At 37.5% G+C, this 20,971-nt stretch overlaps 2 protein-coding genes across 4 annotated transcripts in view; both read right to left on the minus strand.

The window, feature by feature from the left end:
- The window catches only part of washc2c (WASH complex subunit 2C), a 49,561-nt gene extending 46,100 nt beyond the window's left edge, over positions 1-3,461 (minus strand). For 2 of the 3 annotated variants that reach the window (XM_056470539.1, XM_056470537.1), the window contains exon 1: positions 3,309-3,461. The gene's annotated coding sequence lies outside the window, so the exon portion shown is untranslated. The remainder of the gene's footprint in view (positions 1-3,308) is intronic. The other variant, XM_056470538.1, reaches the window with a different exon arrangement.
- A 5,332-nt stretch (positions 3,462-8,793) lies between these two features.
- The window catches only part of alox5a (arachidonate 5-lipoxygenase a), a 39,196-nt gene continuing 27,018 nt past the window's right edge, over positions 8,794-20,971 (minus strand). Inside the window, exons 8-14 of the mRNA XM_056471023.1 lie at positions 20,477-20,680; positions 17,531-17,617; positions 15,589-15,767; positions 15,390-15,511; positions 12,105-12,205; positions 11,842-12,012; positions 8,794-11,741 (exon numbers count right to left, since the gene is read on the minus strand). Coding sequence (XP_056326998.1) covers positions 11,562-11,741; positions 11,842-12,012; positions 12,105-12,205; positions 15,390-15,511; positions 15,589-15,767; positions 17,531-17,617; positions 20,477-20,680 — 1,044 coding nt within the window. The 3' untranslated portion in view covers positions 8,794-11,561. The remainder of the gene's footprint in view (positions 11,742-11,841; positions 12,013-12,104; positions 12,206-15,389; positions 15,512-15,588; positions 15,768-17,530; positions 17,618-20,476; positions 20,681-20,971) is intronic.

Here is a 20,971-nt window from a genome sequence, read left to right on the forward strand (position 1 = left end):
CCGAATGGAGGATTCTCATTTTTTTATCCTCATGCTCCAGATGGTCTGTTTAACTGTTTTCTCGCCAGAAAAGTGTTCAGTTTCCACTTACAAAGTCTGCCATGTAAATAGAAAATGCACCATGACGCGACGCAAAGACTGTGCGGTACAGGTGAATTGGGTAAACTAAATTGTCCATAGTGTATGTGTGTGAATGAGTGTGTGTGGATGTTTCCCAGAGATGGGTTGCGGCTGGAAGGGCATCCGCTGTGTAAAAGACGGATAAGTTGGCGGTTCATTCCGCTGTGGCGAGTTTGCATGTTCTCCCCATGTTCACGTGGGTTTCCTCCGGGTGCTCCGGTTTCCCCAACAAGTCCAAAGACATGTGGAGTTAGTAGAATTGGAAACATATGCTGGATAAGTTAGCGGTTCATTTCGCTGTGGCGATGCCAGATTAATAAAGGGACGAAGCCGAAAAGAAAATGATTGAACGAATGGAATAATAATACAACAGATTGGAATAATGAAACTATTACATCATTAAAGTCCCCATGAACCGTTTTTTTTTTTTTTTTGTTCGTATTGTGACGCAGTTTATAGAGAAACAGAATATTAAATAAGACAGCAGTGGGCGTGGCTTGGGAGAGAGAGTTTTAATTTTATTGCCATTTCAGCTTCTATGTCATTGTAAAAAAAACATGTTTTTAACACATTTTATAAATACCACTTTTCTATAATTATAAAAATATCCTATTAATTAAAAGTCATCAACAGCAATAAATAATATACAAGGTAAAACACATAACTAATAATAATGATAATATATAAGGTAAAAATCTAAAACAGTTTTTTAAGGTTTCTTTTTGATAAAAATTCTACAATTTTAGAAGGATTCACATTTAAACAAATTTCACTTAAAGTCTCTCCAGATAAAAATTGTTGTCTGATAACATTAAAAATAGGGCATTCCACAAGAATATGTTTTACAGTTTGGTTTTTGTTGCAATATAGACATTTTGGGGGTTCTTCTCCTTTGAGTAAATGTTCATCTGTGAGTCTCGCGTGTCTAATGCGGCATCTTCTATAAATCTCATCGTGTCTAGACTTAAAAAATAAATAAGATTATTTTCCTATTTCTGGCTGAATTTCAAAAAGTTTATTTTCTGGGTACTGAACCCATTCTGTTTGCCATTTGTTTATAATATAGCCTTTTATTAGTGGCTTTAGATTGGAAGGTGGGATTTTATACTCCATCAGCTTTCCTGCTAGGGTTGTTTTGGCGGCTTTATCGGCTTGTTCATTTCTAAATAGTCCAGTATGTCCTGGGATCCAGCAGAAAACTACAAAATTTTCTCTGTAGTTCGTTCACTTTGATAAAAATGTCAATAACAATGGGATGCTCCAGTCTAAAAGAATTCAATGTCTGTAGACAAGATTTTGAGTCCGAAAAAATAAAATTGTGTTCTTCAGCATTTCAATGTCTTCTAGCGCTAAAAAGAGAGCCTTTGCTTCAGCTGTAAAAATTGATACTGCTGCAGAAACATGACTGCCCTTTTTTGATCCATCTGTTTTATATTGGTTTATGAGTAGGATAAAATTGTCTTATGTCAGCAAGTGCTTGTTGACATGTAGTAAAGTATCAGCCTTCCTATGCTTGCTCAGAACCAGATTTACATGCAACTTATTTAACCTCCATGGCGGGACCGGGCAAATGAAAGTCTGGTGGATGGAATCAAGATTTGGATTCAGGTTTTTTTTGTTCTGGTGTGGCTTGGTTTTTCTGCTGCAACCTGAATGGATGTAGTAAAGTAGGCATTTCCTTCAGGAAGATCAGGAAAAGTGTTTCGGGAGAGTTATGACAGCTCCTCCTGTTTGTTTCTGTGTGTTAACAAACCTAACAGCTGGAGCAGCATGGTTAAGTATGTTAGCCACGCCCCATACCTCAAAATCATGTAATCTCATCATTTAACTGAAAAGGACAGGAATGGCATTTTCAGATTTGAGTTTTAGATTACTAGAGCAAACATTTTTTTGTTATCTTAACAGCATGCACAGATAAATTGTTTACCACAAAACTGGCAACGTGAGCTAACAAAAATCATATAGTTTTGATTGCATGTGGACTTTAAAGATGTTTAAGCAAACTTTATTATCATATTTTACTTTGGATTGTACATGTTTTTCTTTAAGATGCAATTAAGTACAGTTGAAGTCAGAATTATTAGCCCCCCTTTGAATTTTTTTTTTCTTTTTTAAATATTTCTCAAATGGTGTTCAACAGAGCAAGGAAGTTTTCACATTATGTCTGATAATATTTTTTCTTCTGAAGAAAGAAATTTATTATTTGTTATTTATTTTATTTCAGCTAGAATAAAAGAAGTTTTTATTTTTTTAGGAATCATTTTAAGGTCAAAATTATTAGCCCCAATAAGCTATTTTTTTTCTCGAATGTCTTCAGAACAAACCATCGCTTTACAATAACTTGCCTAATTACCCTAACCTGCCTAGTTAACCTAGTTAAGCCTTTAAATGTCACTTTAAGCTGTGTAGAAGTGTCTTGAAAAATATCTAGTCAAATATTATTTACTGTCATCATGACAAAGATAAAATAAATCAGTTATTAGAGATGAGTTATTAAAACTATTATGTTTAGTAATTTGTTGAAAAAAACCTTCTCTCCGTTAAACAGAAATTGGATAAAAAATAAACAGAGGGCTAATAATTCAGACTTCAACTATATACTGCGATTGGATATTTTGTATTATGTTTGGTTGCTTATCAGATAACCTTGACGAATTGATTCTCCATTTAATGTTTGTGTTTTGTTGTTGTCTCATGGATGACAAGTTCATTTGTTTTTTGTTGCCTTTGATATTATTATGTGATTGGGAGACACTATGAGACCCCTTCAAAAATGAGATGGTACTTCTCAAAGGGTTTATCCTAATAAAATGAATTCAAATAAATTAATATTTTGGGGTGAACTATACCTTTAAGCAGTCAACTATGCGTTTTAAATTTTTATGCTAGTGTACTAATTATTCACAAGAGACTGATAAACATAAAAATTCCACATTCACTAAAACTTCAACGCTATATATATTTAGCATAACATAAAGTGCAAACAAAACAGCTTTCAAGTTCTTCTTAAAAATGTAAACGATTAAAATTATAAATACACACTTATTAAATGCACATTTGATTATTTTATTAGTTGTTATTGTACTGTTTTGTGCATTTATGTGATTCCTCCACCTGCTGTCATGCAAGGCTAGCTGCTGTGCTAACAGTCTGAATCTCTGCTCTTTTCATTTGAAGTACTGCTTTACCTTATAAATGTACAGTTGTCAGATATCCTCTGTAGTGTTTTCCTTCACCTCAAAATCTCCTGAATCCCGCAGAGAGGGAAGTCAAGGGTATTTTATCGCTGTTTATTCGCCCCATCATCAGCTCAGTATTTTGAGAGGTCGGCCATGTTCCGTCTGCAGAGAATCAGCTGATTCTAGTCACCTGACCGAAGCGCGAGACCCGGCGCCACTGATCTGAGATCAGCTTCTGATGCGCGTGACCGGGGCTTTACAGAAACAGAGCGGATTTGTCAAACTGATCTCAAATCTGCACTTCCTGACAGCAACGTAATATGGTTTATCCATGCTTTTTGTAATTGATTTTCATTATTGGGTGATGCAAACTGTTAAATAAACAAAGATGCATTGTGGATGTATTTTATCAGCTAAAATATTCTAAAACTGTAATTAATTCTTTATTTTGTAAGCACACAGTGCTGAAATGGATAGTTTATGTAATGGTTAGTTGGCTGACAGGTTTTATTTCAAACTGCATGTGTTCAAACATGTGGATGAATGTTATGTTTGAGTGTCTGGCGCTCTCATGAGAACTGCAGTTGAGCAGATGTTGTAAACTTCTTGTTTTCATCAGCACTTACAGGATTTCCTCTTTTAAAACACTTGGGTCTTGTGGGTGCTAAGCCTCTTGGGTCATTTGCTGAGATGATGCAGCTCAATAGATGGTCAGCCAACTTATACAGTTATTTACATGCATAAAGGTGCTGCTGTCATCAGGATTATGCAAAAATGCTACCAATTTAATCTTTATCATGCTTTTATCCATTCATTAATTTTCGGTTTGGTCCCTTTATTAATGCGGGGTCGCCACTGCGGAATGAACCACCAACTTATCCAGCATCCAGTGTTTTTACCCAGCCCTTCCAGCTCCAATCCATCACTGGGAAACTTTATACACAATTCACACACATACACTAAGGACAATTTAGCCTATACAATTCTCCTATAGCCCATGTTTTTGTACTGTTGGGGAAACCGGAGCACCCGTAGGTAACCCACGCAAACATGGGGAGAGCATGCAAACTCCACACAGAAATGCCAACTGACCCAGCTGGGGCTCGAACCAGCAACCTTCTTGCTGTGAGGTGATTGTGCAGCTCACTGCGCCACCGTGCTGCCCTATCATGCTTTTTATGAAAAGTAAAATGTGTAAGCTGCACTGTATATTTGTGAATGCAAATTGTTTTTGGATATAGTTTTTTTAGTACTCACTCACTTTCCTTCGAATTCATCAAGAGTCTCCACAGTGGAATGAACCGGCAAGTTTTATGAAAGCATATGTTTTATGAAGCAGATGCACTGCAGCAACCCATAGTGCTAGGAAACACCCACACATACTCCCATTCATACACTGCAGCCTAGAGAGTTTATTCAATTAACCTATACTTTGTCCAATTAAGGACTTTAGATCAAGATCGCAGACTGTCACTACTGTCCCTCAAGGCTACGTACGGGGCCACTCGTGTTTATTATTTACTTAATCCCTCCTTGGTCATATTTTTAGAAAACACAACACACAATTTCACTGCTAGGCTGCATGGTGGCGCAGTGGGTAGCACGATCGCCTCACAGCAAGAAGGTCACTGGTTCGAGCCCCGGCTGGGTCAGTTGGCATTTGTGTGAAGCTTGCATGTTCTCCCCGTGTTGGCGTGGGTTTTCTCCAGGCGCTCTGGTTTCCTCCACAATACCAAAGACGTTGTATAGGTGAATTGGGTAGGCTAAATTGTCCATAGTTTCCCAGTGATGGGTTGCAGCTGGAAGGGCATCCGCTGTGTAAAACATATGCTGGATAAGTAGGCGGTTCATTCCTCTGTGGCGACCCCAGATTAATAAAGGGACTGAGCCAAAAAGAAAATGAATGAATGAATGAAATTGTCCATAGTGTATGTGTATGAGTGTAAGTGAGTGTGTATGGAAGTTTTCCAGTGATGGGTTGCAGCTGCAAGGGCATCCACAGCGTAAAACATATGCTGGATAAATTGGCGACCCCAGATTAATAAAGGGACTAAGCCGAAAAGAAAATGAATGAATGAATTTCACTGCAATGCTGATGATACTCAACTCTACTTGTCTACCATACCCTCTAGTTCTTTCCCTCCTTCAGCTTTGATTAGATGTTTAGCTGAAATAAAAATCTGGCTTTCAGCTCACTTTCTAAAATTAAATAGACAAAACTAAAGCCCCTCTCATCGGGTAACAATAACAACAATATTTTAGTTTTTATGCCAATGAAATCAAAGTAATGTCTGTATTTCCACTTAAAGCAGCCGCTCTCGACAGCAGCTATTTCAGCTCTCCAGCAATTTAAAAGCACATGATTATCAACTGACGCTGCTGCAGAAAACGTGATTTAAAAGAAGCATTTTTTCTTCTAATTATTATATTTCTAACGCAGGACAGTGCCTCATCCTCACCTGCCATCATGAGATGTATACTAATGATAAAATGCATATTTGTCCAATAATATGTACAATAAATGCAATTTCGATATGATTCAAATGATTTCAATAATTTTTATTATCAAAATTGCTGTATTTTGCATATCTCCTGCCTGTTCAATTGAAGCATAGGAAGCAGACTGAGGCAGCACTGAGCTGAGCCTCACGTCAGATTGCGCAATCCCCTGCACACTGCGGTTCAGTGCACTCCTTTTACTCCCTCGGTGTATGCTACCAGTGTAATGCTTTATTAAAATGTTTTTATACATTCTAGACATTTTTATTATATGTCCTCACTTTCCATATAATAGGTAGTGTATTGCACGTATGGTTATCACTTATTTAGTGTTAGGTTCATCAGACATAAAACCGCACTAAAAAGACATGAGGTGAGACAGGCAGTAGCTCTGCCGCACTGAAGAGGGCGCTCGTGAGCTTACTATTATTCTTGTTCAGTGGTTGCTCTTCTTCAATGCAGTAAAGTTCAATAGTAGTCTGTTAATTTGTTTTGCTCTAACTGCGAAAATCGCGGATATCAGCTCAAAAAAATTCTCAAAATTGCACTGTCAAACAAAACGTGAATAAATAATGGACGACCAATACAGGAGCTAAAGGATTTGCTTCGAAGGATGGGACAGAAGATTACGTAATCATTTCAAAATAGTGCAAGTCATGTTAAGACTTCATTTACAGCTACTGTAAAGGTAAAACCAGTGTGTGAATCGTGTGTGTTTGTGTGAATGACAGAGAGAGAGAGAGAGGCAGAGCAAGTAAGCAAGCAAGAAAGAAAGAGAACGCGCATATCCGCCGTGGTGCTGTTTGTGTGTGTCTGTCTGTGTGTGTGAATGAGAGAGAGAGCATCCGCCGTGGTGCTGTTTGTGTCGCTTGTAATAGTTGTCTGTAACATCCAGCTGGGTGTTTTTAGGGAGGCATATTTAATCGCTATACATTTTAGATTTTTACTTGGCCCAATATGTACCTGCCATGTGAAAGAATGCTGATATGATATATGAAACACAATCGGTAGTTGGCAAATATATCGGGTGGATATGTTTGTAAATCTGACTTTTGACTTAGAAAGTGTCAGTGCCTCAACCAGCCACAAACCTCACCGCACTTCACTGTTGTAAAGTAAGTAACGGAATTATATTGACTTTAGTAAATGTAATCAAATTACATGTAAAATGAAATATGTTACATTACTGCGTTCCTCAAAAATGTAATTATATTACAGTAACGCGGTGGAAGATGTACTTTGTACTTTGAACTTTGTACTTTAATAATGTGTAGTAGCTAGTAATTCACTGTTAATTTACTCACTCTCAGGCCATCAAGATGTAGGTGACCTCTTTTTCAGTAGTAGGAAAGGGCAATACGGACCTAAAAATATTTTCTGGTATTTATCGTTATAACAATATTGATGGTGATAATTCATATATGCACAGAGAGCCCCAAAAAATGTTGAAAAATACATTTGCATAATATTTCTTTTTTAGCAAAAATAAATACATAACCCACTTTACAGCAGAATCAAACACATTGCTGCAACTAATCAAGCTTTTCAGGACCATTTAAAATGCGCAAGCAAATGTGCTGAAGCAGGTTGGAAATATGCTTACACAGTGAGTCCCTACAGGAGTAATGTTATTTCTGTTTCATTCATACTGGACACTAAAAGGCAACCTCGTGCATATAAATTTCACAAGTGCATTACAGAAGTAAAGACATCAACAATCCCTGTAGCTGAGCAAAGAGAAGATAGAAATGCTTAAAGTGACCAAACATGAAGACAATAAACAAATGATTGTTTCATGTTTATTTGTGTTCTTCAAGCCACTCTGAGCATATTTTATAAGAAATATATTTATATTGTAATCATAAACTTTATCATGACGATATGTCTGGGGACCAAAAAATTAACTGATATTTTAAACACATCTGATGTTATGAAGTGAATTTATAGTAATGTCATTAAATCTTTGTAAACAGATAACTCATAAACGCAAAACTGTTTCACACGTGTGCTATAATAATTCATTTCACTGAGCGATTATAGAACATTGTTATTATCTTAATAAGTCTGATTTACTTAATACGGATTGTCCATCCATAATTAGTAAAACAGTACAGAAAATTTAGAGATTTGAACCCATATTTCTTGCTGATCAATAAAATTCAATTCAATGGGTACTACCACTTTGAAAGACGCTACACATAGATTTTTAATCAAAATACACAATATTTAATTACACACACTTGCAACACATAATTATTTATTTAATTGCACAGACCAATTGTTTCACTTGATGAGACCATGGATATTATTGTCCATACATTGTAAAACCCAAAAAGTTAAGTTTACTCAAACCATTTGAGGAAACCGATTGCAACAAACCATTTAAGTTCAAAAACTAATCCTTATGAGTATTGTAAATTTAATCCATTTGAGTAAACAAAAGAAATTTGAGCACAGCAAAACCCAAAAAAATAACAGAACTCAAACCAATTGAGTACTGTAAAACCCAATAAGTTAAGGCAACTCAAGCCGTTTGAGGAAACCTATTGCAACAAACCATTTGAGTTAAAAAACTAAACTGTGAACTTACTCCATTTAAGTAAAAGTAATGAGGTATTTTATTTACTCATTACCTTCAACACTTGGTTCAAAACACTTTTCAAATGAGTAGAATTAACTTTTAGTTAATTTTGAGTTACCTATACTCATTTCATTTGGTAAAGTTTACTGTTGGGGTTTACAGTATATGTTTTTTACTCTGAAAGTGCTAGTATAGCTGTTACGTTTTTGTTGAATTACTAATGACTACATTCTCAGCTAAAAGTCTTCTTTAAAAAAGGGACCTTCATCTGGTTTGAAGTTAGTATCAATATATAATATCATTATATATTTTGGATAAATCTCTTTAAGCAAAAATTTTAAAAATCAACTACAATGCATCGTACTGTATATAGAGACCGGTTCAAATCCAAAACCACAGTCCACATCACTCGACTTGTGTTATAAAACAGCTGCCTGTTTATTCACAGAGGATCATTTATCCAGAGTCTGAAAGGTTTAAACAAGCTATCTACTACAGAGCTTTACTAGACATTTACAAAAGTATTTAATCAATCTTAAAATCTTAAAAAGAACAATATTGCAATAAAACATTTCACACTGTTTTCACACAAGCTGCTTCACACTCAGAGTTTGACACTGAAATCCGATACGTGATAAAAAGATACTGTTACATGAAAAAAGCCATGTTTGCAAATAGAAAACAAAGACATATCAAATTATTGACATTAGGTTAATTAAAGAACATAAAAAACATTTATTGCTAAAACTTTATCATTAAAACTAATATTATTAATAAAACTCATTCATTCCTTCATTTTCTTTTCGGCTTAGTCCCTTTATTAATCTGGGGTCGCCACAGCAGAATGAACCGCCAACTCATTCAGCATATGTTTTATGCAGCGGATGCCCTTCCAGCTGCAACACATTACTGGGAAATATTAATAAAACTCAAAAACTGTAAATTATATGGAATTATGATATTTCTGATACTTTACATATGGCAACATTTATATACAGCGGTTATTGAACATCTTTGTAACAACAAGTATTGTCATCTTTGTATGGATTACAGATGTTGGCCTGTTACCAACATCTGGTATAAATTTCAAGTCAACAGCATGTCCAATACTTATTTTACCCATATATACAGTTCAAGTCAAAATTATTCGCCCTCCTCCGAATTATGTTTTCTTTTTCAAATATTTCCCAAATTAACAGAGCAAGGAATTTTTTATAGTATTTTCTATAATATTTTTTCTTCCAGGGGAAAGTCTTATTTGTTTTATTTTGGCTAGAATAAAAGCAGTTTTAAATTTCTAAATAAAAAATTAAATAAATAAAAAAGCCATCAGAATCTGCAGGCTAGCGGAGAAGCTCTATTGAATATACTGCGGTAAAATAAGTGTTCATATTTTAAAGACATGGTGGGGAAAAATGTAATTTAATGCAGTGCTTCTTGTACAAAGACCCACTTTATATCAGATATCACATTTAGCTAGTGGAGATAGCTGATTTTTAAAGAAAACAGACCTTAAACGCGCCGATTTTGTAATGGCATACAGTTCACCAGAAGTGCTAAACCCAGGTTACTGACAAATTAAAAGTCCTTTAGCATACTTCTGCATATACCCTATTGCAGTATTGTAGATGTATTTAGTTAGCTATACTTCTGAAAAGTGCAATACAAGGTATCTTGGTAGTACTTCAGCAATACAACTGAAGTACTGAAACCTCATTTGGAAACCATTGCCCACCGAGCAGGAAAAGTAGTATTAGTACTGCAGTTGTATTGTAGAAGTACTTCATGATTAGAACGCGCTGACGTGAGACGTGTACTCCAGCCAATCAGAACATTCAGATGCATTCACATCCACGTGGTTTATGAAAACAAAAGCCTTTGAATATTTTTCCAGACACGTTTAGCTTATAGATGTTAGTCAGATAATGTTTCAATTAGGGTTGTCAAAATTAATTGTTTCTTCGGTGCACCAATTCGGTATCGGTTCAGTAATAATCAAAACCAGTTATTATGTTCTGATGTCATTAATCTCATATGCGCTATGTCGCCGTAGCTTACTATGGCGAGGGAGGCGAGCGTGAGTATTTACAATTTAACTGCGTGTGTGTTTGCTGGACATTCTTTCACTGACACTTACAGCAGAAGCCCCTATTTCACTGCGATTGAGAAAATGAAAGTACTCCATTTCTCTCTCTTTCTCTCGCTTTGGCCCATTTGACCTGCTGGCGTGACTTTTCCTCTCCTTTCGGCTTCGGTTACAGCGATACTTCTGGATACTGACACGAGCGCATGTCTGCAGAATTTTCTCCACCTTGTCTATCATGGATCAGCTGTGATCGCTGCTGCAGTTTATCAGTGTCACTCATCTGTGAAGAGCACCAGCGCATAAGAGCCAATTGCAGCGCTTTCTGTAAAGCGTGTGACCAATCAAAGGGGTGTAAGAAAGAACTTGGTAGACAAGGCTCAGAAAGCGAGCAGGATATTTATATTTGTTTATTTGCTATAAATGCTCAATTTGTTTAAAGGTACAGTTTATATATCTGACTGTTTGTATTAAAGGACACAATTGTATTACACATAGTATATAAATATAAATATGTTTTTACATTTTAATACAAGAATTGCTGTGCTGTGAAAAAAATATAAAACTGTGTATGGAAAGCATCGTCAATGCACTGTGACGCACCAAGATATCGAATTGTACTGAATTGATGGCATGATAATCATAACCGAATCGAGCCGTGAGACCAGTGTAGGTTCACACCTCTTGTTTCTATGTTCCATCTTGATGCAACTTTGTAAAAATTATCGATAAAATGCTTATGATAAACCGCTGTTTGTTTACCTTCAAACTCTGCCACGTGTGCATGTGAAGTAGTCGGTAAGCGCCAGCACACACACATATTATGTACCATCAATCATCAACAAAAGCCCGACCCATTCTGTGTTTATATGTACAAGCGCAGCCGTTTAGAGGTCGTTTCTGGTTAATGATGTCAGATTTTACCGGTATTTTGGAATGGTATCACTGTGTGAAAGGGGCTTTTGTGTTAGACAGAAATTGTGGAAAAAATATACAGGGGGCTAATAATTCAGGAGGGCTAATCATTCTAACATATAATTTATGTTGTTTTTTTAAACCCATAAACACTTGCTACTACTAGTGTAGCACTTCTGATGAATCAGACAGCCACACTGTTTGGGATTCTGTCTGGAGACAGATAGTAGTATGGCAGCTTCTTTCCCTCATTTCGGTTCTTGATGGTTTTGCTCACTTCTGCAAGTTTCTTGCCAAATTTTACCATGACCTCTTTCACCGGTTTCTCAATAAAGTGTTCATCTGGATACATGCCTAGGAACAACTGCCAAAGAAAAAAAAAACTTTTAGTACCTGTCATAGCACAATATAACGTATATATTATGTAAAATTATGTTTTATGCAGATAAGCACTTATTCCAAACCTCATTTTCTTGAAACTGACTGAGGGCCCAAACAGCTCCCAGATGCCAACAGGAGCGTCCTCGGTCAGGTAGACTCTCCACTATATACTTTAAGTCCACCTCGCCTTTCTTCGAAGGAGGAGGTTTCCGCATGGTTGGAGGGGAGTTTGGGATCCATGAACACCAGTCATACTGAAGTAAAGTATCAGAGCATGGATTTTAACCTATTGGAGATTTGCTGTCCATTTTTCTTGGAACAAAATATGGCAGAAACATACTCTCACCTGGCCAAAGTTTACTGCAGCATGTTGTGCAGAAGCAGTGAAGATGACGACAGTTAGATACTCCACCAGCTCCTCTTTGGTTTGCAAACTCTTGGGAAATTCTGAAGATAAAAAAAACGTGTCATCCCTAAAGGGCCATTTAGAGGTCAAGCACATTTACATTCCTGAGAACACCCTCTGGCCTGAAACTATGATTTATGAGTTTGCTAACTAAAGATCTGAGGTTCAGTTCACCTGCTGAAAAGTTAACCGAGAAAGAAAATGTTAAGCCATACTGTTTAAACTTTTTTTTTTCATGAGCCTAGCCTGGAGCCAACCATTTGTAGAGTTTGAGACAGGTTAGACACACAGCTATTTGTTATATTTAGCAATTACACTCCACAAGCAGGCCTACTGTTCTAGTCCCCAGCAAACAAGCCTGCACTGGTTCTTTATGGTACCAATTAGGGCTAACCTAAGGAGACCCAGTGCATTTTTCATTTTGTTGATGAATCAAGGAATGATGTAAATAGTCCAGAAGACCATCCAGAGACGGATTGTGGATAGATATTCCTATATTTTTCAAAGTTTGCATTTCAATCCGTCTACTGAAATGGATTTCATATTTCATAGGCTTGAGAAAGCCAAAATACTGTTATACTACATAAATTTCTTCTTCTTCTTCCATCTTCTTCTTCTTTTTAGACTATTTTAAGAATGCATCTCCACCTAGACCATTCATATTACAAACACCAAATAAACTCCAAACTTCCAAACTGTACTGATTTAAGTTGCTATGTCTTTTCCAACTAATCCGACTTATGGTTTTCCGAAAACTGATCTGGAAAATTTGGAAAATTCCCATTGACTTAACATTAGACCTAACTTTGTGACCTCATATCTTTGCACCAGACTGTCATACAGACTTAAGGATGGGCTCATTTAACTCAGACTGCCAATCTGCCCATCACCGATGACCTTTCAACTTACTAGCCACACCCTTGCAATCACTTACAGCACCTTAGCAAAACATAACCAAAACAAAAATGCATTAGTGTAAATGGCTCTGGTAAGTATGTTCATTGCCAAAATGTTGTGCTATAGGTGCTGGCTCTGCATTGGCAGCCCTCACTTATCTCTGGAAAACCTCACTTGGCCCACACTGGTCCTAACACTCTAAAAGGGTCTACAAATTGTCTACATTATACTATATAATATGTAAAAATAACAAAACAAAAAAAACAAAATAATTAATCTAACCACAGTGGAAAATGTGTTTAGGTGTGCTCAAAATGCATTGGCAAAGTTTATTCCTCCCTTTTACAAGTTGGCAGATGGTGGTAGTACTCCTTTCATCAAATGGGAAATGGAAATGAGCTGCTTATACAAAAGCTGCATGGGCCCAGAAAAAAAAACTGCCCTGGGTCCAAAATGGATGGCCATCGTGGGATTAATGTAGGCTGTCTGCTAGTGTGGGCTATTCACAGTGAACTGTGGGCCAAACCTGGGCTAGCCCACACTGTTTAAACTTTTTAACTGTTTAAATTTGCTATGGGATAACCATGTCCCACTGTGGATGAAAAAAGCCAGTATATGCCCTGCAGGAGCATGTTAACCCCAAGCCTTATTAGCTCAGCTCAAATCAGGTCAAAGGTTACTATGATAACATCTAGATGAGAGGGGTTACAGCCTAAAGATTTGTCAGTAGAATCTCTGAAGCTGCATTTAATCTATAATGCATTTTTGTATTTAAATAGTATTTTAAAATTTTTAAATGTAAATGCTCCTCATCCAGACTGGCGTTTGTCTTCGTCCATGCTATACATGCTAAAACACATGACCATTTACACGTATTTTGTGAGTGTGAATGGTCATACAGTATGTGCATATTTTGCTACCAATCACACTTGCAGTCTACCGGTTGTTCATATGAGAGGGGCTTGATGAATTGGGCAACAACAGAGGGAATTGGGGTCCAGAAAACAAGATCGATTGTGGATAGTCCCGTCCCAATTTTCAAAAGTCTGTTTAGTCAGTCTATACAATGGCTACTGAAGCTGTGTTTTGTGCTGTCTATCTAAAAGCTACATGAAATTTTCCATCTAGTATACCATCGTATTGTTTTTGTTTTACCATATTTGAAAACATCTAAAGTGATTCAATGCAGTTATTGGTCACAGATATGACAGATACTCCCTGATCTGGACATTGTGATGTGTTCCAGATGCAGTACCGTACAGTATGTCAAATGCTGGATGGGCCTGATTGGAATGTTGTTCTAGGTTCAACATAGAAGTTAATCCAGGAACATGTCCTACAGTACTTGGTAAAACCACACTAACCCTAACCACTAACGATTTTCCTAATAAGTGAATCATTGAATCACTCATTTGCTCAAACACACTGACAATGCAGTACATTCCATTCTTTGAATGGATTAGGGCTTGGGGATGACTCCTGAATGGAATGGGCTGTTTCACACCAATCAACCTCCCTTTGCAAAGAATCATGAGCGCCCATCCAGCATTTGTATTAACAAGTCAGTCACTGAATTATTCAACCAATTTGTTGAATTGAATTGAAATGAGTCATACCAAAATATATGCTGGCTGAACCCAGATTAAGCAGTACACCTTCATGGCATTATGCAATTTTGGATATTATTTTAAGTGAAGTTTATTTATAAACTAATTTCGAGAGGATCACGTGCTTATGATTGTTTGCGGCTGGTCCTGCATTATTCAATTCACGATTCTCCAATCAGACAATTCCTAAGCCACAATAAATACCCTAATTTCCATATTACAGCCATCTTCATTTTGAAGAATCCCCCCTTCCACCCCTGCTCCTCCTCCTTTCCTAGATGGGTGGCACGGTGCCCCAGTGGTTAGCACTGTTGCCTCAGCAAGAACGTCACTGGTTCTAGTCCTTACCAAGCCAGCTGATGTTTCTGTGTGGAGTTTACACGTTCTCCCCATGCTCACGTGGGTTTCCCCTGTTCCCCGGTTTCCTCCCACTACCCAAAAACATGCAACTTAAATTAATTGATTAATCCAAATAGGCACCATAGACATGCTCCGAGTAAGTAGTTATCGCTTAAGAGCAATCATTATCTGTTCATTAGCTACTACAGCAGTGGAGTTCTCAAGATCTACCTTAGCTTAAACTCCGCTCTCGCCTTGCAAATGAGAGGGAGCCCCGGGCTCAGGGATCTTATGAGCTCAGGGCTCTCTCCTGGGACAGCATGCCAAACAAGCCTTATAATCAATCATCAGCTAAGTGTGAACTCTTGAAGCATGTATTTACCACATTGGTCCAAATCCTGCATTCCAAAGCTGCAAACATCTTTCACAAATGCCTGGATCTCTTCATCCTCCTGCACCGTTTCATCTTTGTCATAGTAGATGTCAACGACATCGGACACAAAACTAGGAGAACATTGATATTCGTCATATTCATCATATTATTAATCATTAAAAGTTATTTTTTTAGCTGTGCAACACACCTTTTCACAGTCTCCCAGACTGCGCAACCATCATCTCTGTAGAAGTAGTATGGCAGTTCCTCCTGGCTGTCCATGCCTCGTGCTTTTATATTCTCTGGGAAACACAAGGACTTGTATGTGAAGGCCTTCATGGACCTCTGGACAAGTTCTATGTGTCCACCTCCACCTGTCCCATTAGCCTGTAAGACACACAAAGAGACCCAATAGGCACAGAGTTGCATCTGTGTTTAAGAAAAAGAATTCTGATCTCAGTTTAATGCATGTCTGTGTATTGGGGCTGCAGGACATTGGAAAAATCTGACATTGCGATATTTTGTTTTGCTGCGATTTATATTGTGTTTGGCAACAGACAGGCAGACAGAGAGAAGCAACATGAGTGAGAGGACCAGCATTCAACTGTACATGTACAACTCGGACACAGACCAAGCAGAGAGTACAAAGTCATTTGTGTCTTTGTACAGTTTTGCAGCCAACTGTGTGCTGATAATATAGATATTGATAATATAGATAATATAGATAATATTGATAATATAGTCGGTTAAACAGACCTGAGCATTCGTTTAGTTGTTCAAGTGAAAAAGGAGATGAAAACAAGAGATTTACGAGGATCAGCGAGCACAATTGAAAATGAAAAGTCACTGGTAATGTAAATGTAAGTGTAATGTAAAAAGATGACAGGATATTTCTGTTTTTAGCACTGTTTTTTTTCTGATCACTGTTTAAACAAATCAGTCATTCACCTATAAAGAGTCGCCACCTACTGGTGTACTAATATGAGAAGAACTGGAAATCACCCAACACAAATGCACTGGCAGTCTGAAGATCACATTACATCACATCCCAACAAGATTGTGTCTAAAATACAGAGCCTACAGAAAATCATCATCTCCTTTGAAAAAATGTTTTTAATTATCACTTCGACGCAGTGGCGAAGTAGGTAGAGCTGTCGCCTCACAGCAAGAAGGTCGCTAGTTCGAGCCTCGGCTGGGTCAGTTGGCGTTTCTGTGTGGAGTTTGCATGTTCTCCCTGCATTCGTGTGGGTTTCTTCTGGGTGCTCCGGTTTCCCCCACAGTCCAAAGACATGCGGTACAGGTGAATTGGATAGGCTAAATTGTTCGTAGTGTATGAGTGTGAATGAGTGTGTATGGATGTTTCCCAGAGATGGCTTGCAGCTGGAAGGGCATCCGCTGTGTAAAAACATATGCTGGGTAAGTTGGCGGTTCATTCCGTTGTGGCGACCCCAGATTAATAAAGGGACTAAGCCGAAAAGAAAATGAATGGATGAATAATCATATAGCCTGAAATCAAATCACATTCCAAATAACCTATCCAGCCTTTGAAATGGTTTTGTAGTCTTCTCCTTTCTACAACTTTCTTCTGAGTTCTTTTGAAAGCAGGGTGTCATTCATTCATTCATTCATTCATTTTCAGCTTAGTTCCTTTATTAAACTGGGGTCGCCATAGCGGAATGAACCGCCAACTTATCCAGCATATGTTTCACACAGCAGATGCCCTCCCAACCCAACACTGGGAAATGAAAGCGGGGTGTAATGTGAGTAAATATAGATTTTCACAGAGTATGATGATTTTCTATAGGCACTGTATAAGTTTTTAATTACATATTCATTTTGATTAACTGTTTGTGATATTGTAAAGTGTAAATAATGATTCAAATCCTCTAGCATGTTAAATAACTCTAATTAGTACTGATGCTTTCAAAATACATTACTAATAGTGACTATAAGTGCAGCAAACATGAAAGAAATTTATAAAAGGCCAAAGTATACCCTTGATTTTACACGCAAAGGCTTGCATACAGTGCATGCAGAATATTATGTGCACTAGCTGCTTGTACTCAAACACACATATTTTGTATACACAGCTTGCATGTGCATCGAAAATATTAGATTTTACTACTGGAGGAAGTGAGAGAAAAGCTGACCTTGTCAAAGAGTCCACACTCACAGATGAGCTGCTCACGAGCCTTGGTGTTGATGGCAATGGTGAAACGGATGTGTGGTAACAGCAGCTAGAAGAACAGGAGGTGGAAGTTAAAAATGTGTGCTCAAACATGCAATTAAACTCACGCCATCACATTTCTGAAACGTGACCAGCCTATTTGGTAAAAACAAACCATGCCACACTTTCAAAAGTCACTCAGATTTTCTCCCAAAAAGGAAGAGTCTACCATCAAAATCTCACCCGTTACTTATTTCAAAACTATGACTTTCTTTCTTCTGTCGAACACAAAAGAAGATATTTGGCATTTTGGTCTTTATAATATTCCTTTGTTATCCCCAGTACACTCCAATCCCCTGTTTTACCCTTCTATCATGGACAGTGCTTATGCCTCATGGAGAGATCTTGGATAGGCTTCTTTTGGTGAACTTGACATTGATGGCGTTTTTGCCTCTTTTGGTCAGTTGGCCTCTCAATTTAAAATCCCTAAAGCTCCTTTTCATTCATTCATTCATTCATTCATTCGTTCATTCGTTCGTTCATTCATTCATTCATTCATTCATTCATTCATTCATTCATTCATTCATTATCTTTTCGGTTTAGTCCCTTTATTAATCCAGGGTCACCACAGCGGAATGATCCGCCAACTTATCCAGCACATGTTTTACGCAGCGGATGCCCTTCCAGCTGCAACCTATCTCTGGGAAACATCCATAAACACTCACTCACACTCATACACTATGGACAATTTAGCCTTCCCAATTCACCTGTACTGCATGTCTTTAGACTGTGAGGGAAACCGGAGCACCCGTAGGAAACCCACGCAAACGCAGGGAGAACATACAAACTCCACACAGAAACGCCAACTGACCCAGCCAAGACTTGAACCAGCAACTTTTTTGCTGTGAGGCGACAGCACAACCTACTGCGCCACTGCGTCGCCTAAAGCTCTTTTTTTTTTCAGATATTTACAAATTCGAGATTTTGTGCGCAAAAAAAGGTCAACTTTCCAAATGCACCTCCTGCTTCAGATCGAGTTATTACCGGAGAATTTCTGTGGTTTTAAATTATGGATGGTGCGCTGGGTCATCCCTCCATTAGTGGTAAAACCTCTCGATGCACGATACCAACAGTCGGTCGGAGAGTAGCCTAAACAAATGTTGTGAATGAAAATAAATAGGCCAGTGCCTATGGACATATAATGTAATGCTGTACAATAACGTATCATTTGTTTGTTTCAGTTGTCTTTATTTAAATCGTGATGATGCGATGGTGTGCTTTGTCTGCCTGATTCCCACTGAACTGGGCGGGTTGTGTGACGTTTGATTCGGGGGACAATCTAGGGGTGGGGTTTGCATAACGTGCTGCGAGCTACTAGCCCGACACAGTGTTGCCAATTTAGCATTTTTGTTGCTAGATTTAGCAACTTTTTTTACTACCCAAGTAACTTTTTTTTTTTCAAAAAGCACCTAGCAACAAATTTAGCAACTTTTAACATTCATTTGGCTACTTTTAGCAGTTTTTAAAAAGTGACTCAAAAGAGCAGTAGCTGCAGGCTTCACTCAGTAGAGCAAATTGCTAGCTCAGATTGTTTTTCATAACTGTTCATTTACTGATATTTGTTAACATGTATAATTGTTGGTAATTTAGGTAGCAATAAATTCCAATAGTGCTATAATTGTTGTCACTTTCACAAATGTGTTAATTTCACAAGTTAAAAAGAGTAAGTACACAAGCTGTGATTGTTTAAAAGAATGTACAGTAACTGTTCATTATCAGTGTTATATTTAAAAATAAAACATTCTTATCAAAAAGGGTTTGTATTTTACAAATAGTCAACTATACATACAAATCTAAATGGACATATTTCAAACAATGTTTTTGCTGAGATGGCCAGTCAATTTGAGAAAACATTAATTATTTTGTATACTACATAAAGATGTAGTTTTGAGTTGCGATTACGCAATGACGTCATCACGCAACGTAATATGTTAATAAGAACCTATTTATTGTGCATCTGAATGTTATGTTTTATATAATATTATACACCGTGCCTCAGAGAGTAGAGACATGATGGGCTTACGCTTGTCAGATACTATGTGATGACGTCACTGATATGCAAATTCGTGCGTGATGTCATCTGGCAACGTTTAGCTACTTTTCGGGCAGGCTCTAGCTACTTTTCATTGGAAATAGTTTGCAACACTGGTCCGACAGTGGAAAAGCAACATGGTTTCGGCTTCACTGCTCAACCTCCCAAGCAATTGGCCCGGCCGGCCCGATAAAAGCCCTGGCTCGCATTGGTCTAACAGTGGAAATGTGGCTGTTGAGTCCCCACTTCCTACTGATAGCTTGGTACTGGATACTAGTTCTGGTCAGCACATTGCAGGCCTGTATTTTCTGTATATAAGACTGCACTAGTGTTTTTATTTTTTGTTTTGTTTTGCTCAAAATACTCTTCAGTGTATTTGCTTATTGTTACATGTTTATGTTGTTCTTTTGGCATATTATTGAAATGTGTTTTACTATGTTCAAATAAAACATAAAAAAAGAAAAGAAAAAGAAGATATTTTGAAGATTGTTTGTTTTTTCACACTATAGAAAAGTCAGTGGTTACAGGTTTCCAACATTCTTCAAAATATCTTCTTTGGTGTTTGACAGAATAAAGAAACCATTTGAGGTTGAATGAATAGTGGGTAAATGTTCATTTTTGGAGTGAACTATCCTTTTAAATATCTTTTTTTCTCCAACATGTTCCTCAGTTTAATTTTCAGTAGATCATCTTGATCATGTCTCCACACAGATAAATGTATTGAGTTGCTCCATTGTGATTGGCTTATTAAATAATTGCATTAACAAGCATTTGACCAGGTGTACCTAATAAAGTGGCCAGCAAGAGTAGAATAGAATCAACATAGAAAGACATTACCTTAAAAACAGGGTGAACTGCAGGCAGCTGTCTAAACATGGCTATGCCGAAGACCTCAGAAATCAGATGCGTCCTGAGGAGATGAGTGACTGTCTGATGGACGTGGAAGTCTGAAGATCTCACCCAGATTTTGGCCAGCAACCAGTCATACTCATCATCGCTGGGAAGGAAGATGGGATTGTCCTCTCCTGGTTTCTGATGCAGCTGTGTAAAAGAAATCAAGATCATTTTCAGAACTCATCAGTACTCATTTTATAGACAATCATAGGTGGCGTGGTTCTTAAAGGGACAGTTCACTCAAAAATAAAATTTACCATTATCATTTATTCGCTGTGATGTAGTTTGAACACAGAATAAAATATCTTGAAAAATGCTGGTTGCTGGCACCCATTGACTTCCATAGAAAAAAAAAATATGGAAGTCAATGGGTGCCAGCTACCAGCATTCTTCAAAATATCTTCTTTTGTGTTTAACAGAAAAGAAGAAAATCAAATA

Source organism: Danio aesculapii, chromosome 13 (assembly GCF_903798145.1).
Source record: "Danio aesculapii chromosome 13, fDanAes4.1, whole genome shotgun sequence".
NCBI classification, from domain to species: Eukaryota; Metazoa; Chordata; class Actinopteri; order Cypriniformes; family Danionidae; genus Danio; species Danio aesculapii.